This window comes from Anastrepha obliqua, chromosome 3 (assembly GCF_027943255.1).
Source record: "Anastrepha obliqua isolate idAnaObli1 chromosome 3, idAnaObli1_1.0, whole genome shotgun sequence".
In the NCBI taxonomy this organism is placed as follows: Eukaryota; Metazoa; Arthropoda; class Insecta; order Diptera; family Tephritidae; genus Anastrepha; species Anastrepha obliqua.
In genome coordinates, this window is record NC_072894.1 from 129,717,179 (window position 1) to 129,742,853 (window position 25,675).

A 25,675-nucleotide genomic window follows, 5' to 3' on the forward strand; every position below is an offset into this window, starting at 1 on the left:
TCCGAAAAATCTCGTTTTTTTTGTTGGGCAAGGCCGTTTTGTGGGAATTTCAACACGCCACTATGGGCCAGCGGACTTCAAAAGTGGCCAAAATTCGAAATTCGACAATATTTAAAAAAAATTTCAGATTGGCGTAAAACTCGTTACTCGGGGGTTTTCAATGTCGATAGGTCCGAATTTGAAGTAAGATTTTGAAAATTCAAAATCGTGGACCCAATGAGTCGGACATTATTTTAAAAATCTTTCAGATTGGTGTGAAACTTGATGTTGAATGTTTTATTTAATTCGTATTCGCAATTTTTAATTTCATTTTCAATTTAATTTTTTAACATAATTTTGCCCATTTTTCTTCTGGCAGCATTAAATTTATTTTTTCCAATTGCTTCGAGTGTAGATAACGAAAGTTTGAGGCGATTTAACGTTTCTGTATCAATTGTAGTTACGCTAAGCGATTTGAAATAAATAAGTATTGCAAAGAATTAGCAACACATAGCAAAGGGAACAACTGCATTTCGCAAAAAAAACGGTTGATCTTCTATCGGGGAGCGCAGAAAGTTCGCCGCGCTCTAGTATAAAATCCACTAATCGTATCAAATAATGTTTAATACGCAATTAGTAGAGAATTTGATGCTCCACATTTCTTATTTGATTTATAATTGGTGCTTGGATCCTTTTTAGGTGTTTGGGCGAGGTTCCCCTTCAATATTGCCGAACGGCAAATGGTTTTCCAATAGGAGCTTTTTCATCGCACAAATACAGTAGGAGGTTTGCCATTGCCTACTGAAAGGCGATCGCTGTAGAAACAACTTTTTCTATCATTTTCAATGTTTCATGCACTGAGATTCGAACCTAAGTACTTCCGAATGGTAGGCACGCACCAACCAATTCGTGCTACGATGGCCATTTATTCAACGGGACTAAATTATCAAAATGTCATAGGCATTGCAAAAAATTGGTTTTTATGACCTTTGACCTTTAATATAACATTTTACGACGCGGACATGAGACTTTATAAGACTTTTGAGATATCTTTTAGAACACCAAAATAAAAGTTTATGCAAAATTTCAGCTTTTTATCTCTCATTCCGAGGTGTGAGTGGATTAGTCGACGGTATTATAGAAGAAATGGCATTTCTTTGGGTTAAAATTAAAATAAGCAACAAAGCGCATATCGTAGTTAACGTGCATACTTCAAGGAGTAATTTAGTCTATTATTTTCTCAATTTGATAGATGAAAGTAGGAGAAGGTTTCATTCGAACATACTCATCTTTGAAATTACATCTAAAAGAGCTCCCTTCATTAGGGGTAACTTAGTTCATATTCATAAGTAAGTGATAACTAATGATTAAAATATTCTTACATGTAAATAAAAAAAAAATCACTCATTATAATATTAAAAGTTCTCATTAAAAAAAAAACATATTGGATAACCAGGGAACGTTAGAAAATTCGAAATTATTTATTTAAAGAAGTCGAAGAATTGTTCCCAATGAATATCATACAAAGCTATTTCAGTGACTTGTGAACAAAAGTGCATAGAATCATATATTTGAACCTCGTTAAAAAAATAAACTTACCTTTTTGGCCAAAATCTCGATCTTCTGGCCCATTGTGCACATCCATGAATACAATTTTTATCGCTCAATTAGTGGAAGATCTCAAGTGCTCGTGCACTCAGCTACCCCGTTTAAACCACTACATATGGATGTGTGTATGTATGCATACACATAAGTACATACGATATGAAAAAGGCTTGTCAATATATATTTCAGCGCAGAGAAATCATAAAATGTAATTTTACAAAAAATCAAGCTGTGTGTAACTATAGAGAAACCAAAAAAAAGAGAAAAACTTGTATAGTAAATCTATTTTATTTTCTTCTTATTGTGAGTGCCCTCACAATTTACAGCCAGTGGTGGGGTAAATTTGAGAAATTCCATCGAATTGCGAAAATAAATGAGAGACCGGCATATTTGTAAACAAACCGCCGACGAGTGTGCTTTAGTGATCGCTGCTTTCTGCTGTCCGAAAATATGAAAATTGAATTGCTGCGCGCACGTCGATTGTAATAACAAGTAGCATCTGGTGCACGAGCCTATTTGCTGCTCGTACAACAACGACAACAGCAAATATAATATTGTACAACAACGAAAAATAGGCATTCGTGGGCGAAAAATATTTACAAAACGGCGAACTATTTTCGAAATTCCCCTCACCCAAAAAGTTCTCAATGTTTTTTTGTTCTTCTTGATCAGCATTTGTTGTGCCAAGCTACGAGGCGCACCTGCTAATACATATGCGACTCCAGCAGCCGTAGGCATAATTGCCCTTTGCTTCTCCAAAGTCCAACATTTGCTATTTAGTAAGTAATGTATAAAATTTTGAATGAGCATTCGAGCATATAGCACACGTTTTCATATTATACGAGGGTCGTTTGGAAAGTCCGTGCAAAAATAAAAACTATAAACCGCCTCGTTTGAATAAAATCCTCTTGCCGCCAGCTATGTCTTAAAATTGGGGAACAAATAATAGTTCGAGGGAGCCAAGTCCGGAGAATAGTGAGGATGTGAAACGAGTTGGAGTCCTATTTCCATTAATAGACCGATCTGGCTGCAACTTGGTGCATGCTCTTCCTGCTACTAACTAAACATAACCTCGATAAGCGCCAGTAGTGCCATCTCTCTTACTTTGCACGTATTTTTCAAACGACCCTCGTATACCATTTTTGCAACATCATCAGCTGTGCTTTGCATTTGCTGAATGCTCAGCCATGCGTTGCGTACAGCAAACCTATTATGCAAGAATAATTGAATGAACCTGCCAAAGGCGACTATTTTAGTCTGCTACTTTAATTCAATAGTTCCTGCATAACAGCCCGGCTCTATCATTACACTGATGCATAATTGAATTCATGACCAACGCCGCTGCCAGTGAAAGCGTTCAATTTAGTTTCAATTAAAGCGCGAGCCGCGTACCAGGCATGCCGCACCACCAGCCAATGCCCAAGCTGGGTGGGCGGCTGCTGTGTGCCTGGGCCTATGTGTTTGTCCATATCAATGAGCTGCCCTATCGCGTTTAGCATATGTAATTCGCGTAATTATGGAGAAAATTTGTGTTTATAAATTTAAATTGCAATGTTGCATATTCGGTCATAAACCACGACATCGAGTCAGTCAGGCAGCCATCAGTCCGTCTAGTCGAGTTCGCGAAACTATGCATTTGCTTAGCCAGATGGTCGGTGCGGTCCATTGCCGCTGTTGATCTTGCTTTTCAATTAATTTTTCAGCGCATTTAAATTTTTACGAACACATTTCTACACTGCGAATATGCGCGCGAATATACATACAAATAAATACAAATTTCTTTCACAGCTCATTTGGTTATTCTGCTAATATTATTATTTCAAGCTTTTCTTTGCATTTTGCAACCCATTCACTTTTTATGACTATACATTTACATACGTCTTGTATTGTCTGTGGCCGCTCAATTGGATAGAAAATAATTTTAACTAAGCGGTCAGTGCTTTTTACGGGATTGCATTGATTTATAAATCATTTGCATTATTAATAATTTTAATTTAAAATTGAAATATTTCACATATTTTTTATTCTTTTGTGTACACAAAAGTCCCAGAATTGTTCTCAATAAATATCATACAAAGCTATTTTAGTGAGTTTGAAGCTGGAATTTTTAGGGTTTCTATGGGAGAATGAAATCCTAAAAAGAACATTAGAGATAAATAAGAAATAAATAAATTGTCAAGGCTTACCAATAAGTCAAGGGGCTATAGTTATTTAATGCAGCTTATCAAAGTTACAATGGGCTCTTATTTACGTGAGACCATGTCGATTCGAAACGCCGAACTCGCCCCTTAATTCTGTCGCATAACACAAAAAAAGTTAAATACATTTTTTATTCTCGAACAGCAGCTGCTTTTTTTATGGAAAACAAAAACCCTTATGACTCTTTCACTCTATCGAAAATTCATATACTCTACATAACTTCCAGGATATTGATTTATTGTCAGCATTTTCAGCTCAACTCACCAGTATTTTACACCCACATACCTTCATTTACTCTTTACGTACATAAATACATACTTATATATGTATGTATGTATAATTTTATTTTTTTGTCTTAACTCTACCTTAGAACATTCTTTGTCTTTCCATCAAGAAACCACGTGTCGTATAATTTAATGTTATAAAAAAAATTCATTTTTCATTTTCCATTTTGATCTATGTGCCATTACAGCCCACGTGGCGTCTCTGGGGCGAGGAGCACGAGAAAAATGCCATTTTCACTGTCTACCTTAAAAAGGTGCGCTACCATCGACCAACACCAACGGCGAATAATGTAAGTGTGTGACAGCCCACCAGGCAGCCAGAGAATTGAATTCTTAATTAACTCTGTTTGCCTAAAAGGCAATCACTTTGGCTAACCGAAACGAATTTATGTATAGTACATTAATCAATTTTCTCTATTTCCCACTTCTCATTCTTATATTTTTTGATTTTGGCTGCCATAGGATTCGGACGATGAAATTAGCCACCTCGAATGGGAAACGGTGCGAGTGCGCTTCGTGAAGGCGGCCACACTGGCGCGTTTGGTCGAAGCGTTAGCCACAGACGATGGTGAATTGGAGTCAACATTTATCAATGTGTTTCTCTCCACATATCGCACATTCTCCACTCCCAAAGAGGTGCTCAATTTGCTCATACGACGCTATGACACACTCAATGACAAACATCTGCAAGAGATCGAAGAGCATCAACAACTCGAGGATGTCAGCTACGATCCGGCGACGTCCATACACGAGCAACACAAGAAAACTCTAGTCTCAGCGTTGCATGTGTGGTTGGATGGGTTTCCGGAGGACTGGAATGAGGATAACCTGCGGCAAATATTGACTTTTGCGTCGAAACGTCTGCCGCGCTCAGATTTGCATGTGAAGGTGCTGCATCGTTTGGAGCGCATTCTGCGACAGCAGGTTTATGGGGAGAATAGTTTACCACCTTGGTTGGCGAGTGGCGTAGGTGGGAACACGAATGGCAATAATATGAATATGAGCCTGAGCGTGGGTTTGCTGCCACAACACTACAACACGGAGTTTACAGATCAATTTGCAGGGCTATGCTTGGCGCCGGCATTCCGTGGTCCCACACATTTCCTGCAGGCATTTCGCTTTCCGCACGTGCCGGTTCGTCACTTCGCCGAGCAGCTGACGCGCATGGACTCGGAGTTATTCAAGCGTTTAATACCACATCAGTGCCTTGGTGCGACGTGGGCGCGACGGGACAAAAGCGGCTCGGAAACGGTTGTGGCCACAATAAATCAATTTAATGCTGTACTCTTTAGGGTTATTTCTAGTATATTAATTGAGCCAAGACTTAAACCACAGGTGAGTGTTGAGTGGTTGAAAAAATTTATATAAATTTCATTACGAGTAAATATGTTTTTTGTTAATTTGCAGGAACGTGCTTTAAATATTGCCACCTGGATTGATATTGCACAAGAATTGCGTCTGCTGAAGAATTTCTCTTCGCTAAAGGCGATCATTTCGGGCCTGCAATCGAATCCTATTTATAGACTTTCAAAAATATGGGCGGTCCTACCCAAAGAAAAGGTTAGTGGTTTTATGTTACTTAGAAAAGATAAGCCTACAAAGTAGCAATGGAAATAACGACAGCAGAAAACGAATAACAGAAAACTTCTTCCAACGCTGCATAAATGTTAATTTTTTTAAACTAAAATGTTTGCCAATTAAGCTGAAGTCAAGCCAGTACATAAATAAATGTTTTTATGCCATATTTCAGATGGAGATTTTCAATGAACTTGCCAGAATATTTTCGGAGGACAACAACGCTTGGGCGCAGCGTGAGGTACTCATGCGTGAGGGTACTGCAAAATTTGCCGACACGGTGGGTGAGCACGATCGCCATCTGCAGAAGATCATACAGAAACAAGTGAGTGCCTGCACATTGCAAACCAGTATCGACCCAAGCAACGCAACTGACTCAGACGACAAAAACACACCCCTTGCATAGCATATTAGCATAACCCACTAATTATATCTACTTTCGTTCCATGTCACAGAGCACGCAAACGTCGCATGGCACCATACCTTACCTGGGCACCTTTCTCACCGATTTGACAATGATACACGCCGCCATACCGGACACAATAGGCGAACATCAGCTCATCAATTTCGACAAAAAGCGCAAAGAGTTTGAAGTGCTGGCGCAAATTAAACTACTACAGGGGGCCGCCAATACGTACAACCTGCGCGAAGATCCAAACTTCGATCGTTGGTTCGCCTCGATGCTGGTACTGGATGAGCGAGAGGCACACACGCTTTCCTGCCAACTCGAATCGCCACCACCTGCGCCACGCAAGTCAACCGCTTCGACCAACACATCGCTTACGAACACGACGATCTCATCGAACTCCATGGGTGGCGTAGGCGGTAATGGGCATCGCAAGACTGACTCAATAGCGTCGAACTCGAGCAGCGGCGCCGGTTCACAATTCTATTGCGAATTGAACAACAGCTACAGTTCACATTACAGCTCGCGACACAATTCGTTAGATCGGGATGCACAAGCGCCGAATGCATCGCTGTTGTCTGCCTCGAGCAGCGTGTCAAACCTGTCAATGGACTCAAGTAACTCGGGGGGACAAAAATCGAATACGAAAATGACGCATTCACATTCTACAAACGGTGTGCGCGGTAGCACTGGCAGCGGACACAATAACTCTCAGTTGAACGTAGGCTCACCGATCATCAACGCACAGCTGGTGCAATCGCCCGGCGTAAAAACAAATAACGCGCCTGACTTTTACATCATACGCGTGACCTATGAGACGGAGAACGTCGAGCTGGATGGCATTGTGCTGTATAAAAGCATAATGCTGGGCAACAACGAGCGCACACCGCAAGTCATACGCAATGCGATGATGAAGCTCGGCCTCGAGGCGGATCCCGAACAATACACGTTGGCGCAGGTGCTGCCTGACAAGGAGTTGGTCATGCCGAAGAATGCAAATGTGTACTACGCGGTGAATACGAACTACAATTTGAATTTCATACTGCGGCCGAAGAAGAAAGATGGCGGCAGCAATGGCAGCTAGTGCAGCGGGTGGAATGCGGAGAAGTTGGAGTTCCGTTTGATGCTCGTTTTTGTTTCGACCGCTTTGGTGCTTTAGGCGTGTTTGGGATGGAGCGCACAAGTTTCGCCACAGCTGCTACAAAACTGCAACTACAAAATTAATTACAGATATATGCAAGGAGATATTTCATACTCACAAAGATAAATTTGCTTTTTGCAAATGTTAAAATAATCTCAAATTAAGGACAAATAATTAATGTAAATAATTGTTGTGTTTTACAGTAGCTTAATTTTTACTTTATTTTTATATTTTGTTGTAATACAATATATGCATATGTATTTGTGTAAGTTCGAGAGTAATTTAAATTATGTATTTAACTTTTTTGTAGAATTTGAATCTTAGCTTATGTCTGAGCGTTTGTAATGATATTTTTTATAGGTTTGTGAAAAAGTTTATCTGTTTATTTATTTTATACGTTAAACGCATAAGCTTCACTGCTTTAATACTGCTTTAAAGTAAAAAATCGTAATTATAATATGAAAATGGAGATAATACAATAATATTGTAAGCAGAGGTGTATTTTAAGTAAGATTTCGCTGTATGACAATTATTTAAACTGTAAAAATATATGTAGTATATTGGCTGATATTCGAGATGGGTCTCCTCATCTAGGTGTATGTAAAGTGTTACATGAAGATATTTTAAAATGGTTCGAATAAATTTTTTATAAATACCAAGGCGACTGAATTTTATTTTCAAGCTTCAAGCCTAAATATTTGGGCTTTACTGTTATCAGTATCAGGCCGGAGGAGCCAAGCCATACACCTAACAGAGGTGGACGTGCCAATTATTATTTTTTTTTTGGGCTATCAGTTATAAGTGATAAATGTAAAAAAAGGTTATTTATTTATTTACAGTCTTACAAGACTTATAATACATTCTTGAAATTAAAATGCTCGTACATTTGGTATAATTTGATAAGAATAGACAGGGAGCTATACATTGAAATAATATAAACCAAAATTGTCATTTTGAAGAATCATGAAAATACATTCTTATACGGTACAAAATGATTCAATTCAATTTGTAACACATGGGCTGAAAAGTCCCTGGCCTAACAAAGAAATCACATTTTATTTTTGTTCAAAATTTTATTCTAGCATTACTCATTAATGTAATTTCCATCAATAAAAACATAATCATTTCAGCGCCGCTCTAACTTTCAATACCACTTTAGGCCTCAAATAGGTCTCAGTTTCACCTTTTCATTCGCACGAAATTTCCAACTGGCGAGCATTTTTGTAGGTCTGTGAACTGTCAGTAGTCGCTGGGAGCCAAATATGGCGAATACTGTGGATGTGGGAGCAATTCGAAGTTCAATTCTTGTAGTTTTACCATCATCAACACCTTCTTGTTTGTGCTCAGCAGTGAGCCAACACGGCTCTCACTTTGAACAGAGTTTTCTCATAGTCAGATGCTTATGCAATATAATTTGTATAATCAGATATCTTTAAGAGGTCAGCCAACTCACGCAACTTCACTTTTCGATCATTTAAAACGATTTTGTGGATTTTTTTATGTTTTCTGGTGTTACCCCTTCGTTTGCACGTCCGCTACGTCGGTGTCTCTACGACCGAGCTTGAGGTCAGCAACCCATCGTTTTATTGTTGTTTCTGATCAACCCCTTAACAGTTTTCAAGCCATTACTTCGCTTGAAACGGTATTTTTTCCCACCAAGAAGAAGTGCACAATTAAACACCAAATTCTTTTTCATCGATTGTTTTGAAATAACAAAAGTAGCGTCACTCATCGCACAATAACTCACGAATTAATAAATAGAATATCATAAAATTTTAACAGCTGACTTTTAGGGTTAGTACTAACTGCAAAAGAGGTGAATGCAATAAAACTAGTACGATCTATGTTAGGTCCGGGACCTTTCAGTCCATGTGTTAGTACTAAACAACAATAAGAGATATCTTGTGCGAAACCTATCATGTGAAAAGCCCACCCAGGCTTCTTCGCCATTGCCTGTCGAGGGTGACTGCTATGGCTTAATACCCACAGTTAGTGGGTGAAGCAAAAAGTTCCTACGAATTTGCGTTTTATTTCAACAATGAAATGAATATAATTATAATTATTCGTATGCCAATGGTTCCAAACTGAGTTTTATTTCTATTTTTATTTATTCATTTTTATTTAGTCTATGAACACAAGTTGCTTACAGACTAATTACAATGAAAAGTAAAATAACTATCGAAAATGATTTAAATACCTAAAAAATAGAATACAAAGTAATTAAAAATAAATTTTTGAAAAATCTAGTGGGATAAAACGCGAGATTGTATTAAATTCATTCAAGGCTCGCACAAGAGGAGCAGTACGCGAAGGCTCCGTTTTACATTTCCCACCATAGAAAGGTAAAGAGCTACGCAGATTGCACGTGGTATACTGAAATTAAGGGGGGGTAGGGTCACAAAATCGAAATTTTTTTTCTTCATTCATCTTATAGTAAATCATTTCAAGAATGTTGTGTCAAAATTTTAAGTGGATCGGAGCAGAACTCTCAAAGTTATAGCCTTTGTAGGCACTCTACCTCGAATGCGGAGCAAAGATAATTTTTCAGAGTCATTTTTTCAAACGCGTTTTTCCCGAAACGACTTCTTAAAAGTCGGTGCCAATCACAACTCCGAAACTATTCAACCGATTCTTTTCAAATTTGGCACACGTTTTCTAAATCAAAAATACCTCCCCGCCCCCCACTGTTTTTTTTTTATTTTTTTTTTTTAAGGTTGTTTTTCACTTACAAATATGGCGAAATTTTTCGCCAAAAATGCTCGTTTTACGTTTTTTTGCCACCAAAACTACAAAAATGAAAAAAAAAAAAATTTATAAATGGGGGGGAGGGGGGGGGGGGGGGAGCATTACGTCATACTTTAACTGAAAAATTCGACTTTTTAGTTTCAGATGATTCTACGACGAATGCCGATTGGCACCGCAGAGCACCTCTCGAAAAACATATCTCCAAAAAAACTCTGTCATGGGCTTATTTGTCAATATTTTATTATTAATATATTATTTTTTAAAAACTTATTGAAAAGATGTACAATAACATGCAACTGATTTTATTAAAGCCATATTTCTGTGAAAAATTAAAAAAAAAGTTTTTTTTTTTAGCGCTAAACCCTACCACCCCCTTAAATATTTCCACAAGAAATTAGCAGACAATACTGCCATTGATGTTGTGGTAAACAAATGAAAGCGAGAGCACTGATCTTCTTACTTCCGAAGACTAATCAAAAGCAAACGAGACTGATATGTAGGAATCGGTTCAACGAAGCTCAATGAACGTAGGCCGTAACTAATAAAAATTGTTTGGACCCGGAGTGTAGAAGTCAGTGGATTTAGAACTTTTCGCCTCACAAACCCTAATACCGAGTAAGCTTTCGAAAACATATGACTTATTTAATTTAACTTATTAATTCATTTATTTATTTAACCCTCCGTTGGACACCCGGATCTGACCAGACTGGCTTTTTCGACTTTGGATTTGAATTTAACATATTTTTATTATAGCTAACGGCGTGAGCTTCTAGGTAGCTTCCTGAAATTTAATTTTCTATCGATATATGGATATAACCTTTTGGAAAGGATTCTCGAACAGAACGAGGAAAAGGCCAAACCTGGGTGCCCAACCGAAGGTTTTAGAAAAGGTGTCCAAAGGAGGGTTAGTAAGCTAAAAACGTAGTGTTTCTTACATACTGTAACAAAACTAATTAATGCCCAGCACTTCAACCAAAAATAAATTAAATTTATAATTTGCTTTTTTTATTTTAGGGAAAATAATTAGAAAATGTAACATTTCTTATAGTTAACTGAGAAAGAATGTCAGAGAATACTTAGAATCTACTAAATAACTATTTAGTAACAACTTGAGTAGTATGATACTTTGTGGAAACAAAAACCTAGGACAACACGATTTGAAAGCGAATTAAATTCTCTCAGAGTTCTAGAAATCGGAACATTAGAAGCCTAATTAGATCTAATTAGAATATTAGGCGCCTTGACTGAAAGTTCAAAATCAAATCATGGATGCGAGCAGAACCTTATTTTATGGCTGTAACTTTTTTGTTATTTCTAGAATAATAGATTCCGATCTTCCAAAAGCTTACCATTTTAATTCAATATGCGTTTGTATTAAAAGCGAGATATTTAATTATTAACAGATAGAAGTTGATTCAAATCGTTTTTTGAAACGTGAACAAAAATTATTCTTCAAAGAGTAGCAAAGATAAGGATCGTGTCTTTTTAATCGACCGAAATTCTAATATAAATATTTTGTCGACTCCGAACGGCAAATGGTTTTTATGAGAAGCTTTTTCATGGCAGAAATACAGGGTGGCTAATGAATTTTGCTACATTAAGAAACTCAAATAACTTTTTTTTTAGTGTATGGAATTCATTTATTTTTTTTTCAAGTTGAAGGTCATTAAATTTTATTAAATGTAGCTTAACTAGTTTTAAAAATAATTGAATTTAAATGCCCCCCATGCTCGTTGACACAAGTGCGACATCTTAGTAAAAAGTTGTTCATTGCTGCTTTGAGAGTTGCGACAGGAATAGCCGCAATTGTTGCCCGAATGGATTGTTTTAGTTCATCCAAATTTGTTGGCTTTGTTTTATAAACTTCTTGTTTACATAAACCCCACAAGAAAAAGTCAGGTGCAGTAAGGTCAGGCGACCTGGGAGGCCAACGAAATTCGAAGTTTCTTGAAATCAGTTTATTGGGAAATTTTCGTCGCAACTCTGTCATAACAGTCTGGGCTTTGTGAGACGTTGCCCCATCTTGTTGAAACCACACAGAGTTGAAAGGAATTATCTTTCGGCGTATTTCTGGATAGAAAAATTCTTTCAGCATTTTCAAATAACGGTCTCCAGTAACCGTAACGGTGTGACCATTTTCTTCAAAAAAATAAGGCCCGACAATACAGCGTGAAGAAACCGCACACCACACTGTCACGCGAAGAGGATGCAATTCCGTCTCGTGGAGTATCTGTGGGTTAGAAGTACTCCATATTCGACAATTTTGTTTGTTCACATTGCCGTTTAAATCGAAATGGGCCTCATCAGACATGAAAAGGCAGTTTAACATGTTTTGGTCTTCTTCCACCATTTGCAGGATCTTCTGGCAAAATTCCAAGCGAATCGGCAAGTCTGCTGCATTCAGTTTGTTAACCATTTGAATTTTGTAGGGAAATAAGTCTAAATCTTTGTGCATTATTGTTTGCAAAGACTGTCGCCTGACACCAAGTTGAGCAGATAAGCTTCTTGTTGAAACCCTTGGATTGCTTTGTATAGCTGCAGCTACAGCAGCGATCGTTTCCTCCGTCCGAACTGGTGGGTTTCGATGATAAGGCCTTCTTGCGACTGTTCCTTGCTCAGCAAAATTATTCACCAGTCTCATTATGGTCCATCTGCTCGGGGGATCGCCGCCAAACATCCGCCTGTACTCTCTCTGCACCAAAACTACGGACTCCAGTGCGTGATAGCGGCGGACTATCCAAATTCTTGTTTGCGTGTCCCAGTTATCCATTTTGATAAATTTTAAAGATCATCTGCAAATTAAAACAAAAATGGAACAGATAACTTAAAAAGAAAAAAAGTTATTCAATTTTTTTTTTTGGTAGCGGCTTTCATCAGCCACCCTGTATAATCGGACGTTCGCTATGATTTGTGCTTATGGTACTTTTTTCGAGTTTCTCTTCTTCACATCAGCCACTGTGATATAAAATAACAAAAATTTTGTTCCGAAAGTTGGCCAGCTTGAGTTGCTATTCAATAAAGGTTTCTCAAAAAATTTATTCTTTCTAAATAAAAAACAAATAAAACCACTCCTTCGCTGCTGCATGCACCCGATATCCATGCAAATGACTTTCCATGTAAATATAAATGTGAATATGTATTTATGTGTTTATGTATTAGCTTTATGTGTAACCATACAGTCATACAACCAGAAAATGCATTTTACGAGTCTCAGTGCCCATTGAAGAGCACCAATTAGGGCATTTTGCCAGATACTGTACGCAGGCACATTTTTATTTTTTTGCGCCACTGATTGGCCACTGGCATTTCTGGCACCACAAATGTTGGCCGCTAATTACATGTTGCCCATATATTTTGGCTATTAAATACCAGTCTTGTGTAAGAATGTTAAATATGCAAGCAGACATTATTCATCAAATTAATAGGCACTTATAGAAAATAATATGTCATAATACCTAGTAGTTGGGTTGTAATAAAATAGTAAGAATGAAAACAATAAATGAATGTAGCCGAAAGCCTCTGTAGCTGGCACTGCGCTTCTTAGAGTTATACTTGGCAAATATACCGGTGGGCACAAGCAATAACCATCCAACTCGATTTATTGCGAGACGGAATTGACAAGAAAAAATGTATATATGCCTATTTACGTGCAACCTCTGTGTTCCTTAACATTTTTGCTTAGATGTTTTTCATAAGAACAGCCTCGTCTTGAAGGAACGATTTTCGACTTAGGCGTTTAATCCTTATTATCTCATAGATTTTTATTTGAGTTTTTTGCAGCAAATCCGTAAGTGAGTTCAAGTTATTTTCATGCTCAAATGCTATAATTTAGTGAAAAGAGGCATTTTTAAAAACTTTTCCTGGAAATACAGATAGTATTATTTTATTCGGCCAATTTTGATATATGCATTAATGCAGTATTTAAATAATATTTTTCTAATTTTTCATTCAAAAAATTTTCCCTGAGCATCCATAAAAAGTAGTTTTGTGGTGTACATCAGAACTCCCTACAAAATTAACAGAAACAAAAATTCATTAAATGAGATTTTGCACTGGGCATCCCTGGGAAGTTTTTTTTTTAATTTTTTTTAATTTTTGGTATTGCTTGGAAGCCAAGATCGGCAAATTTGTTATTGCCTAAGGCCCTATGCCCCACCGGTGATGACAGTAATTGAGAAGAAGAGGAATTTGTTATTGTAAGATTAATAACAGTAAAAAAAAGCTCCCTGGGATAGCTGGCTACCAGGACATGGTGCACATCCAAACTAGTCAACTCCTGTAAGGAAGAGCTCAAATTTTTTGGACGTGCAGGTAACATTTATCAGATCTGAGAGCGAAATAAAATTACTGATGAGCTTGCAGGAAGGGGTCCACTGAATTGGTCTCAGAGACCTCCTACACGGGGAAATTGCACAGCTTATTTCTCAGGAGACTGCAGAAAAGATGAGGCTCCATTTCTTCATTTGCTATTTCGAAAATTCTTTTCCACGCCGTAATTTCCAAACTCGTAGCTGTGTTTGCCGTTTATTGGACGATCGGCACGCACGTGATAAAGCCCATTTTACCATTTAACCCCGATTGCAGAAGCTGTGGGGACCTTTCAAAGAAGGAGACTGTTGAGCACTTTCCCTGTAAATACCCGAGCCTGACAGCTAGGCGATTAAGGCTCTTTCTTCGACAGCCTGGGGCTGTCCTGCAACCTAAATACCATAAACTTTTTCCATTACATCAACAGCTGTAGATATCTGTTTGTCGGAGATCGCAAAATTGTATCAAAGCGGCGCTTTAATGCTACTTGGGGAGTGCCAGAGTGGTACTTCAACCATTTCACTACTGGTTTAGTAGATTATTTAGTTATGGCGCACGCGGACTTCAAAAATGACAAGTTTCAGAAACGCGCTTTAAGGTCGAGCTGATATAGAAACTCACCTTATTTTTCTCTGATCGATTTGCAATTTTGACACAATATTCTAGAGATATTTTAAATCTATTTAAAAGAAATTAAAAAAATATTTTAAACACCTTACCGCCTTTAATACCCGATTTTGAATGACCTTCTTGATATGTACATGGAGAAAAGGTAAAATTTAGCTTCTAGTCGAAGAAGCAATAAATAAAGAAATTTCTCGAATACTTAGTAGATATTTCTAATATTTTTTATAATAGTAAAACTAAAATAATTTAACCAGCCAATAGTGTTAAAGGCTTATTTGGATTTAGTGTGTGGGTCAATCAGAGAATGTTAATGCAATGAGAAGGTGCAAATTGCATTAACATTCTCTGGTTCAATAGTCAAATTCCAGCTCGCACTAGTTTTTATACTGAAAGCTTTTAATATAATTTATGTCATAAACACCCACCACCACACCTTTTAAAGATAGCTTTTCCGATTTTAAATAAAAAATACTCGAATTCTCACTCAAATTCTTTTAAATTGTCTATTTTCAAATATTTAGTTTTATTAAGCAAACTCTAGGCCACCCTCAGCGGTCCATTAACTTTTCCTGCACACTGTAATTAATTTCTACTGCACCTTCCACGCTTGCTGCAAAGCCTTTATGCATAAGTTCATTCTTTGATTTTCGAAATTGGCAATGAAGTTTATTCACAACATTGTTGGCGTACTTACTTACCAACCTCAGTTAAAGTAATGGTGCTTGTATAGGTTTTGGGGCATGCATAGTATACAAGTTGTATGCTCTCTTGTTGGTGTTTGCTTGTAGTTTGGATTAGGTTGAACCTAAGAAAATGAAGGTTAAGGTGATTCATTCACGGCTAGCGGCATCAAGTGCAAGCGCGTGATTACTCGTGTAACACATTGGGATTTCTAAATATATTTATGCAAATTTGGGCCAGAAATTATACTCACATACACCAATGCATGCACACATGAATGCAGTTTTATATAAGTTTTGGTATTTATGATACTAATGCATGGCGCAATTTAAGTAGTAAACTTGGAAAGAAAATATGGAATAAAGTAGTTTTCCGGAAATTATTTTGGAAAATGCAAATAATTCAAGTAATTATGTATATAAAATAAATAATTCGGAACTTTATGACGAGAAGAAGATTGAATAGGAACAAGACTCCTTCGACGAAATTCCCTAGCCCCAAGGCTCAGCTCATTAATAAAAAAGTAAAACGAGATTAATATTTTTTTAAGTTCAATTTTGTTTTTAATTTTGAGGTGTTTTCAAGATAGTTTTAAGAAAAATTATAATTTTGTTTTTTTTTTAATGAAGGGTAGAGTATAATTTTTGAGCATTTTTGCAGTGAAGAGATTAGAAGAGGAGGTTAAAAAATATCGATCAGTAAACATTTTATACTCAATTTAAGTAAAAGTGCATTTTTCCCATGGGCTTTCAATGGCAACTTTTAAAGGTATCGAAGAAATTTTAGAAGGAGCCTCAAGAAAAGAAAAATTTCTTTGGCAACTGAAGTGTAATCAACTCACATACTTCAGATTCAATTGAAAATTACTTAGGGGGAATTCTAAAAATCTACCTTCCCAAAATGTAAATAGCGCATGCTGCACTTCATCTTGATCAAAAAGTTCCCGGCATATATTTCAAAAATTTAAAATACAACTCCTTGCCTTTTGTGGGGAGCCCTGAATTGATCCATTTTTTCATTACTTTATAAGAGTGAAAATGCTGATCGATCGCATAAAATGTTAGAATGCGACAAATGTTAGTCAGAAGGTGTGACCTCTGGGGAGTGCGACAGGTAATGTAAGATCTCGCATTTCTGTATTTCAAAGTATGCGTTCACCCCATTTACGACATGCGCTCACAGTCCATGAGTTTTCACTTGTTTCAGTCTCAGCCTAAGCACTTAGAAGTGTTCGATGAGCTTGAGCTGCAGTTTTTTTCGAATGGTAACCGAAAACCAAAGCTTCCCAGAATTTATGATAATTTGATAGAAAATCTGACAATTTTGACAGAGTATAAAGACTTGAGACAGCCCAGATTATGCTCATAGATGTCTAAGTTTGTAAGTGTAATACATAAACTACGTATTCTGTTTGAACTAACGCTTGCCTCTGCAGTCGGCTATTGGAAGAGTGCCTTCGGCGCAACCAAGGCAATTTTATAAGAGTTTTAGTGTTAGGCACAGAAGTTGTATTTCCGAAAGTTCAAGAAGAGTGTGGCAGAAATTAAACATTCTCAAATTATATTGTTGCCTTAAAATATGAAGCTTGCGCAGAATTGAGTTTAAGAAACGACCTATTTGCAATCACTTAAGGGGGTCAAAATACAACTACTAATAGAAATGGGACTAGATGGCATTGAACAATTTCTATCACTTAAAATCTTTTATCACTTAAAAATCCTTTCCTCCGTACATATCGACTACTATTTACTTACTTCAAGGATGCTTATAAACCCCGGTGTATTTCATGTATGCATGCGTGTTGGTTTATACATACATACAAATATCTTCTTATGCATTTATTCAATTTCATTTGCATGCACTTATAGGCTAGCAGTGCGCGAAAACTTTCTCTCACTACTTAATAAACTGATGGAATATATTTTCCATTTCTAAGAACATTGATCATATATTCAGAATTCTAAACGTTCCAGCAAATCCAGTGTCGCATCAACAAGGAAATCCTTTCAGAGTTACACAAGCAAATTGCAAAGTATTTCGTTCGCCAACCAACTATGTACATACATCCAAATACAAAAACAAATGTAATAGCAAATTCTTTCAATTTAAGCAAACAATTTTCTCTGACCTTTTCCAATTGAACGGCACGGCAGGCACGGGCAGGTTGACACGTACTCGGCTCCTTAAGCATTCAAGGCAGTACCTTTACAGAAGTGGCGCATTTGGCATCGGGAGTTGTTAGGCGGCTTTTCTGCTACTTCTTCGCCATCCCAACGCCCACTTGTGTGCCACTCGGCCGCACTTCAATTAAACTTTGAAACTACGCAAGTGAACCCTCAATGACATACTCAACGCCGCGATTGCGATTACGAGTGCAATATTTGAAAGACGAGAGAAGATAATAGTAACAACTGGTAACAACGGCAAGAACAAAAAAAAAAAACATTATACTGCATATATGTAAGAATGGCATGTGGAAAATGGGTTGTGGGTTGATGGGGCGTATGAGTGACTGACAGACTGACGTTGCAGTGATTCACTACTTCACAAGTTTGTTCGCTGCTCGTGATTGCACTTGTACGATTACGTGCATATATCCTTTAACATGCCCGTGTGTATGAGTACGTGTGTGTGTGTGTGGGGGGGGGGGGGGGGGGGGGGGGGGGGGGAATTGCATTTGTAAGTGTCAGCTGCAGGTGAAAGAGGGTTAACCGTGACGTCATTATGAGCTGGTACACTTGTTTATTCATTCAAACACAGTAGTTAGCAAAAAGCAATGGCCTCAGTGCATGTGAGTATGTATGAGTGTTACATAGTGTACGTGAATTAGTTTTTGTTGGCTTTGGCTTTGGTGTTGGTGTTGATGTTGCCGAGGGGGTGGCCCATTTAAGCTTGCCCCAAAAAACTATTTCGTCATAAACAACAACTACACACATGTATACATACACTAACACAAAAAGTATATACATTTACTTGTGTGTGTGTACTATTCTATACAACAACCCCACATACTTATGGGCAGACATGGAGGCACCGCAGTAATGGCCGAACACATACTCATTCACAAATGCACGCATATATGTGAAATAAAGCATGCTAACGCAACATAAAAAGAATCAACAACAACACCAAGCACTTCTAACGCTTACACCAAATATCATCAACAGCTATAAAGCAACAAAAATCAATAAAACCACAGACAATGTGACGCTGTCGAAAAATAGTTACTTATAATGAGGCGAGAGCGTCACAGTAATAACCAGAATATAACAACAATAACAGCAACAACTATATATAAGAAAGGATTGACACAAGTACATGTACGAGTGTAGGTATATAATTATGTTGCAAAACCCAAAAGAGCAGCGTATCGTGGTTTGAGGGAAGCAGCCATAGAGTACAAATATTGGTGAGAGGGGAATTGTAAACTTCCGAATTTAAGAGCATTCGTTTTTGGAAATTGTTTCATTAGGAGATAATTCAACTAACACGTGGCACCATGCCAATATTCTTTACTTCGAAGGTTTTGTGCTTCACCAGTGACAGCTCAAAATTTTTAAATCACGTAAAACATTTCAGTTCATCTCTATTATTTGTATAGCTGGCGCCTTGTTTATTTATGTATTTGTCTATATAATTTATATAAAATGAACTATAGAGGTTCTTACTGACTAAAACGATAACTTAGAACTAAAGTGCAAAAGCATTCAATAATTTAGAAAATACATTCTTGGGCAAAGAAAAATCGAGCAAAACAGAATTCGAAATATCGTTGAGTTCTCGAAGTGAACGCACTAATGGGGCATTTCTTTCCTAATTTGTACTGAGTGTTTTGGGATAGAAGGACGCAAAAGACAAGGAGAGAAGAGTCCTTCTGCTTTCGAGGGACTTAAGGTTAATAAAAAAAGGCAAAGGTTAATTGTATGGAGGGTTGGGAGTAGGGAAGTTTAGGAAAGAAAGGGCATATTTAAGGAAAGTCGTTTGAATACTCCCAATTATGTCAATAGCACATAAGAATAAATATTATCAGACCAAATCGGCTAAGGGAAATGATTACCTTTGAATGTGCGGTAAAGTTAAGCCATGAACTATCAGCATATACAAATTCTTGGAAATGAAATCACGCTCTACCAAGTCATAAACGCTAAAAAAAACACTTTTTCATGAATTTATTGTAGCGAAACGGTTCAAGTCAGTTTATTAAAAGTTGTTGCATATTATAAAGTAACATTTCAAGAATATTTGATAAAATTTTCATGTAAAAATATTGCAAAATGAGCGAATGAGAGCACATTTACGTAGACGTCTTTTCAAAAATACATTTTGCAGTAGTCAGCATATCTCAGCGTAGAATCATCTGAAATCAAAAAAATCGAATAATTTAGTTAAAGTATGAGTTAAACTTCCCCCCAACGTTTATTTTGACGATTTATTTTCATTTTCAGCCATTTGGTCGTTTGAAGTAAAAACTGATTTTTGACGAAAAAATGCCGCCATTTTGTAGGTGTAAAACCACCTTAATATAAAAAAATGGCGAAAAAAACGTTGGGAGGATGTTTTTTATATGTAAAATATGTGTGCAAAATTTCAAAAGGATCGGTTGAGTAGTTTTCAAATGCCAATGACTACGCACTTTAAAAAAAAAGGTTCGAGAAAACCGCGTTTAAAGTTTGTAACGGACTACGCGCGCAACTGCTGCGTCTCGGCAGATGTTTGAGGCGGCTCGGCTTTATGCTCTATAACTTAAAAAGTTTTGCTCGGATTGACTTAAAATTTTAACACGGTATTTTTGAAATGTTTTACTACAATAACATGCAAAAAAAAAATCGATTTTTATCCCTTACCCCCCCCTTAACTGCCAAGTCTCCGTACTGAAAACGAATGTCATTGCTACCTGGCACGCTTTGTGCCATTAGTCTATATACCAAACTTGATTTGCTCTTTACATAATTTACTGTTATGTTATATTTAAACTATTCAAAATTTAACTGAATTCACTTTTTAAGGCTATGTGTATCATAATTTAATACCAATAGTGGTTATTAGGCGATAATAAGACTATGCACTATTTGAGTGGGTCACGGTATTAAATTTATGATTTTATTTACCTAATATAACAACTGTAATTCTCAACACGCTAATGAAATAATTTGTAGACATGAGTTTTGCACACTTCGTAGGTCAGATTAACACTCAACACTCCTTAATAACATAGCTATTTACGGCCCTCTCAACAAGAACCTTGGATTGGAGTCACCTATAAGGAAAAACTGCATTTTTGAAGCAAAACTACTTATCGTTATTTTGGCAAATTTGAGCGTCTATTGAAAACAAAGCAATGTTAAATGTTTTCTATTTTTTATAAACTGATAAATTGTTCCAAGTAATACTCTTTATTTTTTGAGGATTAATATTATATATTAATAAGGGTAATTTTCTCAACCAACTTCTAATTTCGATATTAAGCCCAAAAATACATTTTCTTTCTCTCATAAATTTACTTAGCTTGTCGCCTGGCGTCTCCCTTATATTTTTAAGTTAGTTGATGTGCTATTTACTGAATCATTACGCATTGCATCACCTTCACAAAATATTGCTTCTCCATCCGTACCAGCCATCTCCTTAGCTTTCCTTCTTCTATTGCTCCCCCTACCGCCTTCTCCCACTCTCGCTCTACCGTTGTCATTCACATGTTCACTTTGGTTCGTCATTGATGGTTTTGCTTTTGATTTTGAGTTAATTGCAATGCAGCGGACGATGCTGTTTTGACATTTCCATTGCAGGCGAGTTCAAAGTTTGTTGCAGTATCCCAAATGAATTAAATTCAACAGGAACAAGAACAACAACGAAAAAGCAATGAAGCAATAAAGCAACAGCAGTGGTTGTGCCACCTAGAAACTATTATTTTCAAAGCACATGTTGCCAGCTGTAACGTGCAACAATGCGCAACACATCGCGACCTCAGTGCGATGTGGTTTGCAACTGCTTCTCTCCCACCACTCGATTAAAGCAGTTGATTGCCAGTGTAGATTTGTTGGTTGCATACTGGAAAGCAAAAAAAAAGAAAAAAAGGAAAATAAAATTCCGCTGTTGTCAATAGCAACAAAATGTAAGTATGTAAATATTTCACGTTGGTGGGCATAGTCTCCGCATTTCCACATTACAGCTGGTCATCTGCCAATCGCTCTTCTGACATTCTCGCTATGCTTCCATATTTACAATTTCCTTTTCCTATTTCTCGCTGTTATCCTGCTCGTTGTTATGAAAGCTTTCCACCACTACATTAACTCGTTGCCGCTCAGACCTCAACAGTTATGACTTCTCACATTCATTTTCACTCTCTTGCTATATTTTCACCTGTGCGTACTCAGTGGGGGCTCAATTTGGATAAGGTCTCGAAGTATTGAGTGTAAGTGGGTCGAAAACGGTAATTGGTGGGGAGTTCTTACCATTAACAAGGGACAGTCGGAAAAACTGAATCGAATGAAAAATTATCTGACTTTTTTGGAGGAGTCAAAGAAAATTACTGCTCTAAAAAGTGCTGTTAGAAAAATTATTCACGATTTGTTAGAACTATGCTGCTGTATACAAACATACATCTATATTAAACCAAGATAGTGATTGAAAAAACTTGTGTTTTAGAATGAAGTTAAAAAGCCTGCTTTCCAAACCTCCATCTAATAATAAAAATTAATTTTTCATACTCATATTTAATGAAGTGAGTGTAGCTTAATACACTTTTAGATAAAATTATCAAATCTAACTGCAAATCGAAAAACAAAACTAAATCTATGCTAAACTTGGTAGGCACTGATATCTGATAGCGTAAACACATTAAGTGTACAGATCTTTCCGGACCTCTTATATCTCTTAGCTGATATTAAAAAAGTTGCGATTTCGGCATCAACGCCCACTTGCCATCACGAATCGTCCTAGTTATGCACTGACGAGATTTCTCTCTTTGTCAAATGCATTATAAATATTGCAACATAAATTGTTTTCTTCTTCAAAAACTGCCCTAGGGGAAGATTACAGACTTCTTTTGAGAACGAGACATCCAACTTCGGCATTTCTATATACATTTTTGTGAATAAATTGATTGCAGTTTAAACTTATTGTACGATCAGCTTATTTTGTGTAGAATAGCAGGTGAGAGTGATTTCCAGATTGGTGAGAGATATTTCAATAGTACATTTCGAAAAATTTCGCTTTTCCCAGTGTACTCCTAGTAGACACTTACCAATAAGAAAATAACTTTTTACAAAACGTATTCTAATAATCCGAAATAGTAGCCATTCGTGCAAGCAACTGGCAGACAAATGGGCAGACAGTCATGCAGACGGCGAGGGGCCATTGAGCAGTCTAACAAAGCCAACGAAGAGTCAACGACAGCCTCGCATAGCTCTCACTCAAGTGGCAAACGCGACAGGAAAGAGCTTTTTCTCGGTTGGAACTAGAATTACGCTATGGCCAAAGTAGTTGGAGTGGAGGAGCCTAACCGTTAAGACATGCATGCGATAGACGGCAATCCAAATTCGATGCAAAAAAATATGTGCTTGAAAAAAATTTAAAAAATCAGATGCAAATGTGTGTTTGTGTGCAAAGAAGTGTAAATTGAAAAGTCAAAGCAATAAAAAATTCAATAAATCAATGTAAAATTGCACGAAATGCATGCAACGGAAACGTGAATAAGCGAAGAAACGAGGAAACGTGTGTTGACGAGCGAGAAAAATGAAAAAAGGACATTTACGAGCGCGAGGACGCAACGCAGGCAATAAAAATTGTGACAGAAGTTAAAGAGGAATAGATACAAAGTTTCTATCAGCAGCAAGCAGTAGACAGCTACGCTAATAAAAAAAGAGGACGAGAGGCAGTCAAATTTCAAAAAGTGCTGTAAGAAGAGTGAAAACGATAGGCGCGGGTGGAGGCGCCCGTGAAGGCAGGGAAAGAACGAGAACGAAACCGAGCAGCTAAGGGGCGACTAGTGAAAGCGAGGTAGAATGCGGTGCTGCGCGCTCGAGGTGTACACCAGCTGAAACAAAGCTGCAGAGGCGCAGTGCCTGCTGCGAGGCGACACATCGTCTCCACTCCGCACAATCCCCTTGGCGCAGAAGAAAGAAAATAAAAAATCGCTGCAAATGTAAACGTGAAATGAGCAGCGCGACGTAATGAGCCAAAAATGAAGGAAATTAATAGGAAAATGCAAATTTGCAGAAAAAGACGGGAGTAGGCGAGGCAGATGAAAGGTTTGAGAAACTGGTAAAGATGGAAAAAATCACATTATTAGAAGTTTTTGGAAAGCCATGAAAATTGCGTTGCATGAATTCGGAAAAACCCTTGCGAAGGCTACGCTGGAACGAGAATGTTGTGCGAGTGAATAAGGAAGAATAGAGCTTTTTGGTTATAGTGAGGCATAGTTTTTGTAGGATTGTTCTGCAAAGTATTTTCAAACTAAATACATTCTCGTACAAAAGTATTAAAGAAAGAACGCAAGCTACTAAAACAATAAATATCAATAAATTTATGATCGGCGTGCATGAAAGCCCAAATGGGGAACAGAAAAGTTGTTAATGAATACACACACATACATGTCCCATTCAACTGCTTCTTCGCTGAGTAACCTTGACTGTGCATTTCGGGTATGTTGTATTGCCAGTGGTGAGGAGTAGATTCCGGGGGGCTTGCGGCGGTAAAGTTAAACTGCTAAAATACCAAAAGATGTGATTGAAATTCTTCGCAATCGCAACCAAAGCAGTTGCAGGTACAGTCATATGTCGAACGACCAAAAGTAGGCTATGTAAATTTTCAAATATACAAGCATCTACTTGAAAAGGAGGCTACCAAACAAACGCAAAACTCACAGTTCCCTTAGTTGCACAAACTTGCTACTCTGGCAGGAAGTTTACCAGCAACAAGCAGCATCATAACGCTACCCACCCAACTCACTCCGATGACGCATTCCATCAGCAACAGTCTGCTGCAGAAGGTTATCTCGTTGCGTGAGGGTATATGTGCTACAAGCTGCTGTTCTCAGTGCAAGTGTGGCTGCTTTTTTGCCGACGTCTACTCCGGTTGCAGTGTGAATGCTGAATGTGCAAGCAGAAGACGTGAATTCGAAGTAGCCAAACAACTGAGGACACTGCAGCAGCCAAGAGAAGAAAGCCAAAGAAGAGGCGAAGAATACGCAGGGGCAAGTGAAGTAGCAGAAACAACAACAGCTGCCCATAAGGACTACAAGGAACCTCGAAGCAATTCACAACAGCAGCAACTTGTATGCACCGAAAACACTGCGAAAGCGAGCCAACATTTCAGCGAACAGCGAATTCGGCTGTCCAATGAGCCTGTGCACCAGCGTGTCGCGGTCGTATTTAAACACGTCGGTGAACGAATTTCGTTCTTTTTTGCACAACTTGAGCTACATTCAATATTCAAAAAAATTGGTGCGTTGCCTTTGGTTATGTTAATATTTCTACTGCTGCTCCGTACAGTAGTAAATGCGACGAGTGAGAGAGCAGCGAGTACGTTGGCAATGGTTCACTTTCTACTGCTTTCACAGTTGCAAGTTAACATTGTTGATAAAGAGATTGATGAGAGTGTGGTGAGTACGAATTTATCAAAGACAGCGGAAGCTAAAGAAAGTGATAAATGTGGCTATGTGAAACAAAACCAACACCACAAACAGCAGCAGTGTGTTTTAAAGAGTAGATGAAAAAACGTTAAAAATGAGAGCGAAGAAACGACCAAGAGAGAAGAGTTGAGCAGAAACAGAAAAACAAAAAAAAGCAATAGGTCAGGAAAACGCAAGATGAATAAAAAGTTGACGTAAGAAAAATGAGCAAAATACAATAAAATGAAAAGAATGGCAAATGCACAGCATTGTGCAGCGGATAGGGATATTAAAAAATACAAAAGTGTGGTGAATGTGAGAAAAAAAGTGTGAAAAGTTTAAAAAAAGATTATGGGATCAAAAAAATAAAAGTGAAGCATAAAAATAAAAGATACTAAAGTGAAAAAAGCGTAAAATTTGCTCATAACAAGTGCATCAATAAAAAATAAAATATAAGGGAAGAAATTAACTAAACAAGAATTAATTCAACGATGTAAAATGTACTCTACGAAAGTGAG

At 37.5% G+C, this 25,675-nt stretch overlaps 1 protein-coding gene across 7 annotated transcripts in view; it reads left to right on the forward strand.

Annotated features, from left to right (window-relative positions):
- Positions 1 to 7,848, forward strand: part of LOC129243081 (ral guanine nucleotide dissociation stimulator-like 1) — a 49,503-nt gene extending 41,655 nt beyond the window's left edge. For all 7 annotated transcript variants that reach the window (XM_054880182.1, XM_054880183.1, XM_054880185.1 and 4 more), the window contains 5 exons: positions 4,256 to 4,357; positions 4,530 to 5,402; positions 5,475 to 5,627; positions 5,818 to 5,967; positions 6,098 to 7,848. In XM_054880182.1, the coding sequence (XP_054736157.1) occupies positions 4,256 to 4,357; positions 4,530 to 5,402; positions 5,475 to 5,627; positions 5,818 to 5,967; positions 6,098 to 7,132 (2,313 nt within the window). In that variant the 3' untranslated portion in view covers positions 7,133 to 7,848. The remainder of the gene's footprint in view (positions 1 to 4,255; positions 4,358 to 4,529; positions 5,403 to 5,474; positions 5,628 to 5,817; positions 5,968 to 6,097) is intronic.
- Positions 7,849 to 25,675: the final 17,827 nt, after the last annotated feature.